This window comes from Pieris napi, chromosome 18 (assembly GCF_905475465.1).
Source record: "Pieris napi chromosome 18, ilPieNapi1.2, whole genome shotgun sequence".
NCBI lineage: Eukaryota > Metazoa > Arthropoda > Insecta > Lepidoptera > Pieridae > Pieris > Pieris napi.
In genome coordinates, this window is record NC_062251.1 from 1,216,023 (window position 1) to 1,235,179 (window position 19,157).

Sequence of the window (19,157 nt, forward strand, 5' to 3'; positions counted from 1 at the left end):
GGACGAAACCCCCAAACTCACACTCTCAATAACTTAATCATATAGGTAACCAAGTACACTTATGAACGTCAACAGAAGAGATGTTAAATTGATTCTAAATTTACATTTACTACCAGTTCGCAAGTCAAGGGCGTAGAGCGAAGAAGAACTGGCAAGAAACTCTTCACCACTCTTTTTCATCGCCAAATTTTGAGTCAAACAAATTGTCAATCAATCCCAATCTTTTAAATAATCGTCAAATTTATAAAAAGCTTTATTGGTTAATTTACGTTTAACGAGAGTTTTGAATTTATTTAGTGATAATTCTCTAATTTCGCTTGAGAGTTTGTTGTAAAAACGAATACAAATTTCATATAAGTAGTGCTTTAACTTATGGAGCCAATTGCCCAAGTTGGCATCACTGGACACAGACTACTACGCCAATGAATTTTGACACTTACCCGAAAGAAGGTCATAGTTGACCCGCCATTCAAAGTACCGTACTGCACGCTGTTCTGTGCAGCCAAATCTGCCGCGCTTTGTATGGGCAATACAGTTCGTTCCACCGTGAGGAAGGCAGCTAAATTGGCAGTGTATGAAGATAAGATTATCAGCGTGAAGAACCACCAGATACCACCAACTATACGGGTCGAAGTTGCCTGAAGTATGAGAGAAATTATTTATATTAATAATTTTAACTTTAATTATCGTGAACTAGCTGGCCTGGCGAACATCGTACCGCCTAACAGTCGATTCTTTATTTTTTTTAAATACTTATTCTGCTATTCGGGACACCGGTCTAGCTAAGATAAAAAAAGAATGTTGATAATACAACAAATACATTATGTCAAAAAATAAAATTTTACCTTCCCGGAACCCCTCCACTAACATTTGAACTTTATGTTATGGTATTAAAGTTCAAATTGACTTTTAAGTATTGTTACGAATATTTTGTGTGGGAGTATAGAAAAGTGTTGTTTTTAGACTTTTTCACTCAATTTTTTTAATTTTTCTCTCTGTAAGAACCATCCTCGTACTTCAAGGTATATTATTTAAAAAAAATCAGACAAATCGGTCAAGCCGTTTTCATGTTATGTCGTGACAACGGAAAACGGGTTTCATTTTTATATACATATATAGATATAGATATAGATGTGAAGACTACGTGAATCATTGTTTTTTATTTATTGTAGCCTTTTCTCAGTTTTAGTCATAGTCTGACAGTTTGAGTAATTTATGCGGCCTACCCAAATGTCTTGTCTTATCATTTATAAATATTTTGTACGAAATCTTTGAATTCCTAATTTTTAGGAACTTTGGATAAAACAGCAGTATTGGCTTAAGTGTGAATATAAGGAGGTCGTAGTTTTAAACCCCAGCACCATAGAACTTTCTATGAGCGCATTTAACACTAGCTGGACGAAGAAAACATGAAGAGGAAACCGGCTCTAGATATTAACCACAGGTTGGCCTATTCAAAATTCAAAAATCAAAAATCATTTAATCATATGGGTAACACTTTGTACACTTATGACTTGTCAGTAAAGAAATACATATAAATGCTTCTAATTTTACATTTAGTGCCAGTTCTCAAATCAAGGGCGTAGAACGGAAGAGAAGAACTGGCAATAAACTCTCCGCCACTCTTTTTAATCGCCATGTTTTTTTTTTACACAACGTTTGTAAGGAGCTGCAACCATTAAACCATGTTCCACATGACATCTTAAGTAATTAATAATAACATAAATTAAAAACAAAGAGTTGTCCTCTATCAGCAGGAGGCATGGTGAAATAGGAGCACGCACTTACATTCTCGTGGGAACAACACGCAAACACATATTCGAAATAATTTACATCACCGCATACACGAATTCAAGTACGACCAGTCACCACAAGTAGCACCCGTTCACGAGTATGACGCATGGCCAGCCATCGGCCAATAAAATGATCACGGATACAGCTAAAGCCCCCTTTTGAAAAAAATGGCTGTTTGTAAAGTCGATTTACGGACGATAGTTATACGTGATAAGGTCATAAGCAAAAATCAATGAAAATTTCATGCTTTTGAATTGAATTTAAGTAATCACTAAATTATGATTATTTTGTTTAATACAAAAATTGTTTTTTTTTCTATAAATTAACATATTATATAACATATAACACTATTAACAAGAATATGGTACAAAACAGTTATGGTGGTACAATCTAAAGTTCGCATATTCTGCCACATATAATGGCGGGCAAATTTGTCTTAAAAGAATGTGCATTACCTTCATTGATATATAAAAAACCCAAGATGCACAGTCTCATATAAAAGTAACGCTCGAAAGTGTCCCGAAACACTATTTCTGTCCATAACAGTATATGTTACAAGCATATATTATTGCAAAATCAACCTTACGCGAATTGCTTAAAGTTGTTATTACAACGCAGTGTATACGTACTTAAAGCAATAAAATTTTACGACCGACCGTGGTCGGTAGGACAAGGTATTGAGTGGAGTCGAACATGACATTTTTATTTACAACTACTTAACATAATTTTAAATGTATCCGACTTTTCGGGTGCTTTACAGCGTGAGTGGTCACGGTGACTGAAGACAAAAGGTGTTGGATGTTAAATAGTTGTAAATTTATAATAATACATAACTTTAATCCGGTTAAAAAGTTTTTTCTTTAAATTAAAAAAAAATGTTAAATTGGCTACCTCCTGACCCACACTTTATATAGCGTAAATATATTTGTCAAAAACTACACACAAAAAAGTTCAAGAGTACATAAATTTATTTATAAAAAATAACATCGACTCCACTTGTAGACGCGAGACTATTTGAAATGAGCGCACAATTTAGAATGTTGCGCTCATTTTTTGAGGACGTTTTTTTGACGTTGAGTGTGCATCTTGGGTTTTTTGTATATCAATGATTACCTTATAGAAATTATATTTTTAAAATTAAAATTTCGTAAAGAGTATTTATGAAATCTTGTTTTTTTAAATTTTATGCAAAATAATTTATTGGAATCTCAAATGACGAATTGTAAATTAAAATGCCACGTGTTGTTACTATCGAAGAAATAAATTTAAAAAAATAAATTAATTAAATTCCCAACCTATCTTCCATTTCCCCTCCCTCTAAGTCTCAGAAATTCAAGTTTTAGATTTGTATAAATATCAACAAGACTTAAAAATTAGTTTGCCAAAGAAGTTTCACTTCTGACGTGTACTTTGTACGCACGCAATTTAAGTTACAGGAGGCAAACGCAGCTTCACCTGATGTTAAGTGATACCGCCGCCCATGGGCAATCACACTGCAATTTTAAACATTGGTACGCTCTTTTCTTGGTTTCAAAACATAACAAACACTTACTTTTGGATTCAATCCCGAACCTTGCCTCAGAAATGTCCCCGTGATGAACCAAATGGAGTTGCAGACGCTGAACTGGTTCGTCAGCATTTTGGTTTCGTGACCGCATACGTGTGTGCTACTCGACCTGAATTAATAAAATAAATATAGTTAAAAAAACTATAAAACACGCTTTTAAAGCACATCAAACTAAAAAGTGAAAAATAATTCCTAATTTAGGCTGAAAATGGTAATGAACAAAAAATACTGGTATTATTGTGAAAAAGCGTGGGTTGCTAGATAGACGCTTTTTCGTGTTTTTTAGTTTTTTTAAACTATATTTATTTTCCACTTTTTAGTCCTAGCAGCAATACGTGTTGTCTCAATTTAATGGTAAGGTTTAATGGTAATTTATTGCTTTGTGGACTTAAAAAAAAAATTCATTGTTTTTTCGAGATAAACCTATGAAATTATTATATTGTCGCTGATTCTTTATAAGTGTACAAAGTTTGAATTAAATCTGTCCGTTTAAAGTGGGTCAAAATCGAGTCCGAAGGAGTCGGTTACATACTTACATACATACAGGTGAAGCTAATATAAAGCGTGTAATAAATAGCCTTTTATTTCTTGCAAAAACAAAGCTCGCAAGTGCGTTGCTGGTCTTTTAAGAATTGGTACTTATAGAACAGGTGGAAAACGGGCAAGAGGCTCATCTGATGTTATGTGATACAACACATTGACACTCACATTGCCAGAGAGCTCGCGAGTACGTTGCCGGCCTTTTAATTTTATTTACATATAGAACAGAGGCAAACGGGCAAGAGGCTCATCTGATGTTATGTGATACAACACATTGACACTCACATTGCCAGAGAGCTCGCGAGTGCGTTGCCGGCCTTTTAATTTTATTTACATATAGAACAGAGGCAAACGGGCAAGAGGCTCACCGGATGTCGTTATACAACACATGGACACTTACATTGCCGGAGAGCTCGCGAGTGCGTTGCCGGCCTTTTAAAAAATTTTACATATAGAACAGAGGCAAACGGGCAAGAGGCTCACCTGATGTTGTGATACAACACATGGACACTTACATTGCCAGAGAGCTCGCGAGTACGTTGCCGGCCTTTTAAAAATTTGTACATATATCCGTATACTCTTTGAAGTTGACAGATAGGTCTTATAATAAATGACAGCTAAACTTTAGTGTAAATTTATTTTTTAATACAGTTGCTCAAAAAGTGGCGTATTGCAGGGACGTATAGCGTTCGGGATGTGGGCTATTACACACTCGTGCTTTTTCTTTACCTTTTCCGAACTAGTGCGTTTTCTTTCCCAACTGTCAAAATAATGTCTATTAAAAAGAAAAAAACCAACCACGAAGTTTTTACTAAAAAAAAATCATAGAAATTTTTATGATTCATGCAAATATTTCTAAAAAGAAGCTACTGCTTTGTTTCAATATAAGATTTAATGATTTGATTCAATGAGTTAGGTTAGATTTCATTTCATCTCCTTAAATTTCATTACATATCAATAAAAAATTGTACTGAAGAATTGGCTGTATGGGCATAGTTCCCTTTGCCTACCCAGAATGGGTGAAGAAAAAAAAAATCTGCTTATATTCTTTTACGGTTGGCGCCATTTTCCAAAAATGTTCTTTGCGCGTTTAGTTGTTTGTTATATTATATATTAAATATACATGAAAAATCATACGAAATAAATAATATGTAATATGTCTCAATCAGTAAATAAATATGCAACCTAAAACTTCTCCAGTTAGTATAAAAAACTGTACCAATGTATATGTGAACAATAATTTGTATAAGAAATAAATGATTAGTGAGTTGAGTTTATTGTTTTTTTTATTATTTTATTAAATTGCATAATTTTTTCGCAACTGTATTAAAAATAGTTGTTCAGTACACGTGCGGAACCGTCATTGCAACTTGTTCCGACTGTCTACCCTCACCTTCGGCTAGGCCTCGGCTCGGGTAGACATTTGTCGAAACTCTTTGCAATGACAGGCTTTCCGCACTTGTAATGAAATATACTATTATTAATACCTCATAAAAAAAAATGTTTCCGTTATTTGAAATATACAACTTACCATTCGTAAGGCGAAAAACGGGCCATCACAAACAGTGTGAAGGATACTAATATATAGGCCGCCAAGACATACAACCATATCTCAATAGCAAGTGGATTTAAAAAGCTAAAGAGCCGGGTTGGCTGCGATGATGGTACCTGAAATATATTGAAGAATTTAATTTTATATAAAAAAAAAAACAGTAAAAAAAAAGAATTGCGAAAAAAAAAACCAGTCAAAAAAAAAGAATTGCTAAAAAAGATTCAAAAAAAAAACAGTAAAAAAAACGTGTGGCACTCGGGGACTGCCGCGGTAAAGCTATTGCATAGCAATTTTTATCAACTTATGCAATTATAATTATTTATTTATTTTTTATTTATGCAGATTTTTTTTTCTTTGTAGTAAGATTTTTCTTTGCACCGGCCGCGCTTACGCTACGTCACCGATCCCGTCAGAGAGATGTGAATACGCAATGTGCGTTCTGTCCCACTCGAACGCGTATTGGCCGCACCTATCTTACGTCATCGTGTGTTAGGTTTATTTCGTTACGGAATTTCTTGATTCGGTCGCCGCAAAGCCCGCGATAAAAGCTATGCATAAGCTATGCGAGTGCCACAATAATTTCAATAGCTTAGAAAGTCGACTTTTTGTTCCTCCCATACCAAAACGCCAATTTCATATGTAAGGATTATTAAAAGTTTTCTGACCTTGAATAAAATTCCTATTCCCAAGTTCATGAAAGGTTTCGTGAAGTCAATGACAACTTCCCTGGCGTAGGAGATCGTCATGGAAGCCACGGCTATGTCTGCTTTCTGAAAAAAAAAACAATACAATTCTCGCGAGTGCGTTGCCGGCCTTTAAGATTTGGTACTTATAGAACAGGGGACAAACGGGCAGGGGCCTCATCTGATGTTAAGTGATATCACCCATGGATGCTCAATGCCAGAGGGCTCGCGAGTACGTTGCCGGCCTTTTAAGAATTGTTATTATAGAACAAAAGGCAAACGGGAAGGAGGCTCATCTGATGTTAAGTGATATCACCCATGCATGCTTAATACCAGAGAGCTTGCGAGTGCGTTGCCGGCCTTTTATGAGTGGGTACTTGTAAAACAGGGGGCAAAGGGGAAGGAACCTCATCTGATGTTAAGTGATATCGCCCATGGATGCTCAAAGTCAGAGGGCTCGCGAGTGCGTTGCTGGCCTTTTAAGAATTGTTATTATAGAACAGGGGGCAAACAGGAAGGAGGCTCATCTGATGTTAAATGATACCGCCGCTCTTAATGCCTGATGGATCGCGAGTGCGTTGCCAGTCTATTAAGAATTCGTACTCATAAAACAAAGGGTAAACCGGAAAAAGGCTCATCTTATGTTAAGTGATACCGCCCATGGATACTCAATACCAGAGAGCTTGCGAGTGCGTTGCCGGCCTTTAAGAGTCGGTACTTATAGAACAGTGGGCAAGGGGAAGGGGGCTAATCTGATAAGTGATATCGCCCATGGATGCTCAACGTCAAAGGGCTCGCGAGTGCGTTGCCGGCCTTTTATGAGTGGGTACTTGTAAAACAGGGGGCAAAGGGGAAGGAACCTCATCTGATGTTAAGCGATATCGCCCATGGATGCTCAACGTCAGAGAGCTCGCGAGTGCGTTGGCGGCCTTTTTAGAATTATTTTGGAATAAAAAAAAATTTGTATCAAATTGCCAGCACTGCCATATTACTGAACCGATTACGATGGATCTTATTATGAAGTGAAGTTATTAACTCACCCTATCAATTAGTTCTCTAACGATGCCATTCCACTGCCCCGTCTCCGGGTCCCACGCCCCATACATGTTATCCGGGACCAGTCTTAACCGGTAATCGAAGCCGGCTCTTGCTGCTACCCGGGCGAGTAGGTCGATACAAAACCCCTCAAACCTGGCGTTGCCTTGAAGGTTCCAGCCTTCTTTCACCATCACGTATGGTTTCTCCTGAAAAGAAGAAGCCTGTTATGCCTTCGAACCCTCTGATAAAGCATTAGAACGGGGAGTATACTAAAAGTATGTCTCCAAGTAGCTGGTACGGAGACGGTTCACAGTCTTCAACGTGGGTCAGGAATAGAGTGACGTGAGGCAAACCTGGTAGAAGGTACACAGCAACTGGACTTTCTCTTATTAAAACAGTTTTAGGAAACAGAAGTTCTATGTATAGAGTCATGATACCCTTGACATGTGGAGAAATCCGAAAGGAAATTCCAAATGTTTACTCATGATGTCTTACTTCACTGAAAGTCCATTCACAGCCGGAATGATCCTCCTCTTCAGGGGATTGACCACCCACCAGCAGCTCAAGCCCAGGTCCAAGTCTCGTAGGAGACGACAATTCCGGCTGAGCTACACTCGCCAAAGATTATTGAAGAAAAAAAACTGGTGGAGAATCCTCCAAGTTGGAACTCTTCACCACCCTTCCTCCAGAAGAGAATATAAGATTCCATTGATTATATTTAATAGGAAGAAAACTATTTCCTCTTGATACCTTACCTAAGTCAATTATTCTTTTTGTGTAGTAAGGCTTAGACATATTTTTGAAGTGAAACTTCTTTAGGCGCATGAAGGTAAAATTTTTAAGGAACGTCACGAAGATGTGCAGCGTTTTTGTCGAAGGAAAGGGAGAGAGCGATTGAGACCGAGAGAGAGTGAGAAGGGCGAATTACCTTATAGAAATTATATTTTTAAAATTAAAATTTCGTAAAGAGAATTTTTATGAAATATTAGTCTTATATTTTATGCAAAATAATTTAATAAAATCTCAAATGACGAATTTTAAATTAAAATGCCACGTGTTTTTATTATTTTAATGACAATTAAATTATACAAGTTTGACAGATAGAGACATATCTTCCTTTTTCCCTCCCTCTAAGTCTCGGAAATCTAAAGTTTTAGATTTGTATAAATATGAACAAAACTTAAAAATGAGTTTGCCAAAGAAGTCTCACTTCTTCTTCTACTTTGAACGCACGCACTATTTTTTCAGGACAGGAAAAATCGGACAGAAGGCTCTGATGTTAAGTGATATCCTCAAAGAAATCTGGCACTACAAGACGCTCCCTTGAAAGATAGACAAACTTCAATAGGCAGCTACATAACAGCTCTGTTGTGGGACGAGTGGAACTTCACGTTCCATTTCGTCTTCTAGCAGCTACTCCTCTTTTCGGATACCCTTACCTCAACTGTGACCACTGTGAGCGTAACATTCGGTGGTGGATCCCGTCTGTACGCCGCTGGATCTGTGACTTCCAGCCCTTCGTCGGGACTCCAGGTGCCTGACATGACCGTTCTTCCATCTTCTCCCCCCACCAGCCTCATTAGCTGAAGGTTGAAGGTGGTACGGACGCCATTTGTGAATTCTATGGGGCCTGTGAGGCCGTGTGCTTGGACCTACGAAGTTTATTAATTAGAAGACCCGGATATCACCTACATAATCTTAGTGTCATAATATTTTTTTTTTAAACAGACCATAGAGATCGGACTTACAGCTATGAAACACAAATTTTTGTGAATCTTTTTGTGTGATATTTATCAATATATGACCAACAAAATATCAAATATTTCCCAGTAGAGCAGAGAAGTAGGGAAGGGGATGACGGGTCTGGGCGTTTCTGCATACGATTTTTTGCATTTTCTGAGAAGATTTACTACTATGGTAATATATATATATATATATATATATATATATATATATATATATATATATATAGAGAGATTTCAACGCACTGAAAGCACATCAACTTTTTGAAAAAAGCTGAAATTTTGACGTCAGAATTTTCGATTGAAAATTAGGGTGTTTTTTCGATATTAATTCAAAATAAGGTGAAAAAATAAATATTTTTTAATCAAATAAATTACAGTATATTTGGGACATAATAAGGTAAGTTTTCACCAAGTTTCGTAGAAAAAATTTTTTTTTTTAAACAGATATAAATAAAAAACCAAAACCTTGGTTTTTTGAATTTTTCACCTCAATTTTGAGGTTATGTGAAAAAATTGCAAATCCAAAAGTTGTCCCCCTAACTTCCCCCCCCCCCCCCCCCCCCCCCACCCTTCCCGACCTCAGATCGACCGTAATTTATTTTTCCTTTCATTTTGATCATATTCCCCTCCATTTCTAATGGGTTTCATCCTACTGTAATTTTTTTTGGTTTCAGAAATTATCGACCCTGGTCTATATGTAGTGATTTGTAACATTTACGTTTAATAGTCAAAAATTAGAAAAGATAGCTTGTTCATATACTGTAGATATAATATATATAGCGCCATCTGTTTTTATTATACACACATACACATATACACACACAAATACCTTATGTATATTCTGTAAAAGCGTCGTGCCATGCGCTAGAGGCACCTCCGTATCACAGGATACGTTCATCTTCTGTTCTTCCTTGGTCGACGCCAGCGCCAATGCCAGCACTTGGACTGCGTCATATATAAGCGCTGGATCAGTCTAGAACATAGCCATGATGCACTGGTAACAAGATCTAGCTTTCACTGCTGCTTTAGCTAGGTCTGAAGCTCGGGCTGTTTTAGCTGGAATGAGCTGTTCATGCGGCTAGCACGATGTCTCCTGCGAGAGCTTGCAAATGCGTTGTCGGCCTTTTAAGATTTGGTACTTATAGAACAGGGGGCAAAGGGGCAGGAGGCTAATCTGATGTTACGTGATACCACTAATGAACACTCACATTGCCAGGGGGCTCGCGAATGCGTTGCCGGCCTTTTAATAATTGAAACTTATAGAACAGGGGGGAAACGGGCAGGAGGCTCATCTGATGTTAATTTAAACCACTCATGGACACTGACATTGCCAGAGGGCTCGCAAAAGCGTTGTCGGCCTTTTAAGAATTGGTACTTAAAGAAGAGGGGGCCAACGGGCAGGAGGCTCATCTGATGTTAAGTTATACCACTCAAGGACACTCAATGCCAGAGGGCTCGCGAGTGCGTTGCCGGCCTTTTAAGAATAAGTATTTATAGAACAGGGGGCAAAAGGGAAGGAGGCCCATCTGACGATAAGTTATACCACTACAGGACACTCACACTGCCAGAGGGCTCGCAAGTGCGTTGCCGGCCTTTTAAGAAATGGTACTTATAGAACAGGAGGCAAACGGGCAGGAGGCAGACCTGATGTTAAGTGATACTACTCATGGACACTCACATTGCCAAAGAGCTCGCAAGTGCGTTGCCAGCCTTTTAAGAATTGGTACATTATATATAGAACAGCGGGGACACGGGCAGGAGGCCCATCTGATGATAAGTTATACCACTACAGGACACTCACACTGCCAGAGGGCTCGCAAGTGCGTTGCCGGCCTTTAAAGAATTGGTACTAATAGAAAAGGGGGCAAACGGGCAGGAGGCTCATCTGATGTTAATTTAAACCACTCATGAACACTCACATTGCCAGAAGCTCGCAAGTGCGTTGCCGGCCTTTTAAGAATTGGTACTAATAGAACAGGGGAAAACGGGCAGGAGGCTCATCTGATGTTAAGTTATACCACTCCTGGACACTCTCAATGCCAGAGACCTCGCAAGTGCGTTGCCGGCCTTTTAAGAATTGGTACTTATAGAAAAGGGGGCAAACGGGCAGGAGGCTCATCTGATGTTAATTTAAACCACTCATGAACACTCACATTGCCAGAAGCTCGCAAGTGCGTTGCCGGCCTTTTAAGAATTGGTACTTACAGAAAAGGGGCAAACGGGCAGGAGGCTCATCTGATGATAATTTATACCACTCATGAACACTCACATTGCTAGAGGGCACGCGAGTGCGTTGCCGACCTTTTAAGAATTGGTACTTACAGAAAAGGGGCAAACGGGCAGGAGGCTCATCTGATGATAATTTATACCACTCATGAACACTCACATTGCTAGAGGGCACGCGAGTGCGTTGCCGACCTTTTAAGAATTGGTACTTACAGAAAAGAGGCAAACGGGCAGGAGGCTCATCTGATGATAATTTATACCACTCATGAACACTCACATTGCTAGAGGGCACGCGAGTGCGTTGCCGGCCTTTTAAGAATTGGTACATTATATATAGAACAGCGGGGACACGGGCAGGAGGCTCATCTGATGACGGAAGCTCCCTGGAGTGAATAAAGAGCGAAGTAAAGGTGGACCTTTACTTTTTTAGACCTGGAGGTCTTCCCCTGTGAAGGTGGTTTTACCCTAATCCGATTTTGGTAGAAGTTATTGTATACAAACCTTAATATATCCACCAGAGAGTATAGACGCCCCAATCGGATGGAACTTCTCCATCACTTGCAACGCGTCCTTCACTTTATCAGAGTCTCGGTTCACGAGACGCCACCCACTCATGTTCACGCGATTGTAGTAAAAATCTTCCAGATCAAACAGTTCCATATCCTAAAAAATTACATTGCAATTAAATAAATAGGACGGCAACGGGTACGCTTTCGAGCGATCTCTTAGGAAACCACTGTGAGAAGAAACAAAAATTATATAAGGTAAGTTTAAGGAACTAGGCGCGACAGACATTTCCCTTTGCGAAGGCAGTTTCAGCGCAGAGGAATCAGTCACCCACGTAATCTTGGAATGCGTTGGTACTTTCCAACGAGTAGAAACCCTCGGAGCAGTGACGTCGCTTCGGCAATCATAATGCGCAGGAAACTTCTGACCTTCTGAAGCCAGGCTGGCTTAAGCCAGGACTTTACGCATAATGGACCAAATAGGGGTCTAAGTGCGGACATTGAAGAAGAAGAAGTGCAGAACTACTCAAGAATGGAACAGAACAAAGCAATTATAACATATGTAGTGAATCGCGATATTTTCGGTTAGGACCAATGTTTGGGATATGGACAGGTAATGCCTGTACAGTAGAGTTTTAAAGGAAGATAGAGAAGGAGTTAAGCATATAGTGACGAGAAGACCTTCTATGTAACAACGTAATTGAAATTTAAATTCAAAATCATTTATTCTTTTAGGTAACACAATGTACACTTATGAACGTCAAAAAATAAATATACAATAAATGCTTCTAATTTTACATTTACTGCCACTTCTCAAATCAAGTTCGTAGAACGGAACAGAAGAACTGGCAATAAACTCAATAGAGAAGCAGCAGACGAGAAGATATTTTATGTAAAAACCGTTACTTCTTCCCTCGATATGGTGCTTAATTACAGAACAGAAGATTTATATATATACCAGCTGTTTATTTGCTGTTTAAATAAATAACCTAGATACCGACTGCAGCGCCATCTGCCGGGCTGATTTGTGAATCTAAATCATCCAGGGCGCCACCCAAACGCATACGTTTAAGAGGTGTTCATTCACGCACGTACAGTAGATTTATACATATAAAGATATATTATATATCTTAAAGATATATAAATCTTACATTAGACCACTATTAGAGTATGCCTACAGCATTTGGGATCCTTTCATAAAGGATATTAGTATGCTTGAAAGGGTTCAAAGAAAAGCCACGAAAATGATCGGGTCACTCAGGAAGAAATCTTATAATGAGGGTCTGAAAGCACTTGACCTTACTGATTTAGGAAGTAGGAGATTGAGAGGAAATCTCATTGAATCCTATAAAATCCTCACTGGCCACTATAATGTTCCAGGAATTGAGAAGCTCTTTATTTTAAGTGAAAATACACATTTGAGGGGTAGTTCTTTAAAACTTAAGACCATTCAACATAACACAAATTCCCTAAAGAACTTTCTCCCAAACCGAGTAGTGGCCGACTGGAATAGGCTTCCGGAAAGTGTAATCAGTGCACCATCCCTGAACTCCTTTAAAAATAGATTGGATAGTTTCTCCAAATCTCAAAATACGCGCGCATCAGCTTTTTAAGCAGCTAGTGTGTTTATATATATATATATATATATATATATATATATATATATATATATATATAAAACCCGTTTTCCGTTGTCACGATATAACATGAAAACGGCTTGACCGATTTTCTGATTCTTTTTTATAATATTCCTTGAAGTACGTGGATGGTTCTTACGGAGAGAAAAATTAAAAAAAATGAGTGAAAAAGTCTAAAAACAACACTTTTCTATATTTCCATACAAAATATTCGTAATAATATTTAAAGGCAGTTTGATCTTTAATACCATACCATAAAGTTCAAGTGTTAGTGGAGGGGTTCCGGGAAGGTAAATTTTTATTTTTTGACATAATGTATTTGTTTTATTATCAACTTTCTTTTTTTTATCTTACTTAGACCGGTGTCCCGAATAGCAGAATAAGTTTAAAAAAAATAAAGAATCGACTATTAGGCGGTACGATGTTCGCCAGGCCAGCATAATAATAATACACAATACATAATAATAATAATATACTTACAAAAGATGTAAAAATGTAGTGATAATTTTCGTTGTTCATTTGTAATTGAAGAATCTGTAAAGAAGTTTTTTTTTAATTTTCTCACTCTCTTACTAACTCTATGGCAATATGACTCTAGTTTCAAAACTTACAGCTCTAGCCAACTGCCGCAAATGCTTCGGATCTGTATCGACAACGATCCGGGAGATACCCTGCGCCTTGAGCTGCGCAAGCGCACGCCTGTACTCGTGTGACGTACACCGCACCGCGTACATGTCCCTACCATCGCTCGCCATTCGCAGCACATTCAGTTCACCTGCAATATTATTTATTAATTTGTATTAAAAACCAATGGCGCTACAAAATTTTTAGGTCTGGGCCTCAGTTTTCCGTTTCATGATTTGACAATCTAATAGGCAAGTAGGTGATCAGCTGTGCCTGACACCTGACTGTCTGACCTTTTGGGTCCTAAAGCCGGAAAGGGTTCTACGACTCTCTCTCTCTCTCTCTCTCTCTCTCTCTCTCCCTGAGGGATGAGAGTCGCATGCTGAAGCCACTAGGCCATTATACATAATATCGCTATTAACATACAGATGACATTGTAGAACTAGCGGGGGAAAACTGGATAAATGTTGCGCAAAACAAAGAAAAATGGAAAAATATGGAGGAGGCTTTTACCCTAAAAGGGGCCATACAAAAACCAGATATAAAAAATTAAAAATTGAATCTAACTTAAATTTTGTTAAAACTTACTAACTTAACTAATACTAATATAATATTAAGGATTATTTTTCCGACCCGAATATCGGCCAATAGAATTGCACCATTCGACGTCACGTGGTACAACCTACATGGTATTATACTGAAAATTTTTTGTGAAAATTTTCTCTGGTCGTTGCTTCAAGAAAAGTATTAAGTAGTTGTTTTATTCATTATGAAATTCTTATTTGTTAACTGTACATTTCGTCTCATGGTGCAATTCTATTGGCCGACATTTGGGTCGGAAAAATAATCCCCCGAATACTGTTAAATATGTATCAAAATAATGTTTATGTACTAATAGTGACATCTAGTTTGTTATAAGGAAAGGACTGCTTTGTGGGTCTATGTGTGATTGTCATTGAATTAAAGTTAGTCTGTCAACGTCCACCGTTGTTTCATTATTATAGGTTATGGGCCCAGACCCGTTTTTAAGTGTATTATGGAAGTTTAAAGTATTATCTTTATCCATACTGCTATAATAATGTCGGTGAATTATATAGCCAACGTCCCAAAGTTGAAGGGTCGTGAAAACTATGACGACTGGTGTTTTGCGGTGCAAAATGTTTTGGTGCTAGAAAACATGGCGGATAAAATCAAGACGCAGCTATCAGCATCGGCGTCGGCGAGTGATATTGAAAGTGATGCTAAAGCCAAGGCAAAATTGATATTAACAATCGATACATCTTTATACGTTCATATCAAGCAGGCAGTTACGGCATATGATTTATGGTCTACGCTTAAACATATGTATGATGATTCGGGCTACATGAGGAAGATTAGTCTACTGAGAAATCTCATTAACATTCGGCTAGAAAACTGTGAGTCAATGGCACAGTATGTTACTCAAATTGTAGAAACGGGCCAGCGACTTCGAGGAACAGGATTCAGTATAACCGATGAGTGGATTGGAGCATTAATGTTAGCGGGATTGACCGAAAAATATGCGCCTATGATAATGGCCATTGAGCATTCTGGAATTGAGGTTAGTGCAGATATTGTAAAAACAAAATTGGTAGATATGTGTGCTGATGATTATGTTGGTACTACATCCGGTTCAGAAAGTGCATTTATTGCGAAAGGAAGACATAGATTGAAAAGTGGCAATACTAAAAGCGGCCATATTAATAGACAATCAGATATGACGCAACCTATCAAAATTATAAAGTGCTACAAATGTAAACAAACCGGTCACTATAAAAATCAGTGTGCGCAATCGGATAATACTAAACGAAAACAGACCAATGCCTTCAGTGCTGTTTTTCTGAGTGGAAATTTTAATAAGAACAGCTGGTATATCGATAGTGGCGCAAGTAAACACATGACTGCAAACAAAGATAACCTCACGAATGTATCGCATCAGCAGGAAACCAAAGAAATTATTATCGCAAATCAGACTAGAGTTTCAGTGTTGTGTTCTGGCGACGTAAACATCGTTACAGTAGTCAATCGAGAAGAATACGACGTTACAGTTACAGATGTATTGTATGTTCCGAATTTAACCACTAACTTGCTTTCTGTGAGTCAGTTGATTAAGAATGGCAACAATGTAATTTTCAAAGAAGAAATTTGCTATGTTTATAATCAACAGAAAGAACTCGTTGGCCAAGCAGAATTAGTTGATGGTGTGTATAAATTACAAACGTTACAAGTCGATGAAATATTTGCAGCACCTGCAATAACATCATGTGAGACTTGGCACCGGCGATTAGGGCATATCAATAGTAATAGCCTGAATAAAATGAAAACTGGAGCTGTAGATGGAATCACATATCCTGAGGTGGTAAACATAGGCAAATCTTCATGCACTGTTTGTTGTGAAGGCAAACAAACTAGGTTGCCTTTCAAGAAAAGTTCATCAAAAACAGAGGATGTGCTGGAGATTATTCATGCAGATGTTGGAGGTCCTATGGAAAATCAATCGATTGGAGGATCAAGATACTATGTTTTGTTTGTGGATGACTATAGCAAAATGGCATTTGTTTATTTTATGAAAGCTAAGAATGAAGTGTTCCATTATTTTCAAGAATTTCAGAGAATGGTAGAAAACCAAAAAGAAAAGAAAGTCAAAGTTCTTCGAACTGATAATGGAGGGGAGTTTTGTAGTCGTGAATTTGGCAGTTATCTAAATAAGCAAGGTATAGTTCACCAGAGAACTAATGCTTATACACCAGAACAGAATGGTCTCTGCGAGAGGATGAACAGGTCAGTAGTTGAAAAGGCCAGATGTTTGATCTATGATGCTGGATTAGAGAAGAAGTTCTGGGCAGAAGCCGTCAACACATCAGTATATTTAAGAAATAGATCAGTTGTCACGGGGCTGAATAATAAGACTCCTTATGAAGTATGGACTGGTCAGAAACCAAACCTAAGTCATTTGCGTATATTTGGCAGTGTAGTCATGGTTCACATTCCCAAGGAAAGACGTTTGAAATGGGATAAAAAGGCCAACAAGCTGATTTTTGTAGGTTATGCAGAAAAAACTAAAGGATATAGAGTATATGATCCTGTAACCAACATTGTCACAATCAGCAGAGATGTAGTTGTCATGGAAAGTCCAAACCAGAATATGGTAGAAATACCATTGGAATGTAAGCATCCAGTGGAGGTAACTGAGCAAGAGAATGATTATGAAGAAATTGAGAGCTCTTCCTCTAAAGACAATTGTGGGGATGAAACTTATGTCCCAGAATCTGAAGTTTCAGTGAGTACTTACAGTGATAAGACATTTGACACAGTCTCAGACCCAGGTGTTGAACCAATTGAGCCAGAGCAATTACCCAAACGCACTAGAGTGAGACCAGATAGGTATGGTTACAATAACTTGTGTATGGTGGAGTGTGAAGACAGTAGTCAAGGAGAGATAACACTCGAAGAGGCATTAAATGGTCCAGAAAGTCAATTCTGGCGAGCCAGTATGAAAGAAGAACTAAAATCATTCAGAGAAAATGAAGCTTGGGAAGTGGTGGACAGGCCAAAACAAGCTACAGTGGTTAAGTGTAAGTGGGTGTTAAAGAAAAAAGTGGACAGTGATGATAACATAAGATATCGTGCTCGGTTAGTTGCTAAAGGTTTTACACAGAAAGCAGGAATAGACTATACCGAAACTTTTTCCCCAGTGGTTCGTCACTCAACAATAAGACTATTGTTTGCATTAAGTGTTAAATATAATCTAGATATAACTCACCTTGATGTAACCACAGCATTTTTAAATGGGCATTTAAATGAAGATGTATATATGTGTTTACCTGAGAATTTTGAATGTCATGATAGGGAGAACAAAGTGTTAAAACTAAAGAGGGCAATCTATGGGTTGAAACAATCAGCTAGGGCATGGTATAAGCGTGTAGATGATTGTTTACAATCTTTTGGATATAGAAAGTCAGTGTATGAACCTTGTTTATTTATTAAACAACATAATACTACCAGAACATATATAGCTTTGTTTGTAGATGATTTTTTTATTTTTTCTGATTGTAAAAGAGAAACTGAATGTCTTAAGACTGAACTAAAATCTAAATTTAAATTAAAAGACTTGGGAGACATTAGACAGTGCTTAGGTATGAGGGTCAGAAGAAAAAAAGATGAGATTTTTGTAGATCAGGAACAATTTGTTGATCATTTGTTGAATAAGTTTAATATGAAAAATTGTAAACCAGTTAGTACACCTATGGAGGTAAATTTAAAGCTTAAAAAGGGAGACACTTGTTGTACTCAGTATCCTTACCAACAATTAATAGGAAGTTTGCTTTATTTATCAATGTTAACTCGTCCTGATATATTTTATTCTGTTTGTTACCTAAGTCAGTTTAATAATAATTATAATGAAACACATTGGAACCATGTGAAACGTGTTTTAAAGTACTTGCAAAAAACAAAACATTTTGGTTTAAAATATGTCAAGGATGATTTAGATTTAATAGGCTATGCGGATGCTGATTGGGCATCAGATTGTGTGGACCGTAAGTCTTATACAGGTTTTATGTTTAAGATGTCTGGTAGTGTCATCTCATTTGAATGTAAAAAACAATTAACAATAGCTTTGTCTAGCACAGAAGCTGAGTATATGGCTATATGTGAGGCAAGTAAAGAAGCCATTTATTTAAGGAACTTGTTAATAGAATTGAAATGTAGAAATGAGTCACCTATACTATTATATAATGACAACCAGAGTGCACAATTGTTAACTAAACATAGTTTATTTCATAAAAGAAGCAAGCATATTGATGTTAGATTTCATTTTGTTAGAACAGCTGTTGAAAATAATTTTATTGTAATAGAGTACTTAAATACAAATGATATGCCAGCAGATATATTAACAAAAAGTTTATGTTGCCAAAAACATTATAATTTTGTTAAACAGTTAGGAGTCACTCCATTGTAGAATGAAATTTGTTTACTGTGTTTCAAATGATTAGTAGTTTTTTCTTTTGTCTATATGTCAATTATTTTGATAAGGGAGTGTGTTAAATATGTATCAAAATAATGTTTATGTACTAATAGTGACATCTAGTTTGTTATAAGGAAAGGACTGCTTTGTGGGTCTATGTGTGATTGTCATTGAATTAAAGTTAGTCTGTCAACGTCCACCGTTGTTTCATTATTATAAATACCACTCTTGTGGTATTACATATGAATATAAACTAACAAT

The 19,157-nt window shown here is 37.4% G+C and overlaps 1 protein-coding gene across 1 annotated transcript in view; it reads right to left on the reverse strand.

Moving 5' to 3' along the window:
* The window catches only part of LOC125058434 (glutamate receptor ionotropic, kainate 2), a 42,853-nt gene that overhangs the window by 7,564 nt on the left and 16,132 nt on the right, over positions 1-19,157 (reverse strand). Inside the window, exons 6-15 of the mRNA XM_047662506.1 lie at positions 13,900-14,063; positions 13,769-13,822; positions 11,647-11,808; positions 9,749-9,892; positions 8,614-8,826; positions 7,177-7,380; positions 6,119-6,223; positions 5,433-5,569; positions 3,347-3,470; positions 441-638 (exon numbers count right to left, since the gene is read on the reverse strand). Of these exons, the coding sequence (XP_047518462.1) occupies positions 441-638; positions 3,347-3,470; positions 5,433-5,569; positions 6,119-6,223; positions 7,177-7,380; positions 8,614-8,826; positions 9,749-9,892; positions 11,647-11,808; positions 13,769-13,822; positions 13,900-14,063 (1,505 nt within the window). The remainder of the gene's footprint in view (positions 1-440; positions 639-3,346; positions 3,471-5,432; positions 5,570-6,118; positions 6,224-7,176; positions 7,381-8,613; positions 8,827-9,748; positions 9,893-11,646; positions 11,809-13,768; positions 13,823-13,899; positions 14,064-19,157) is intronic.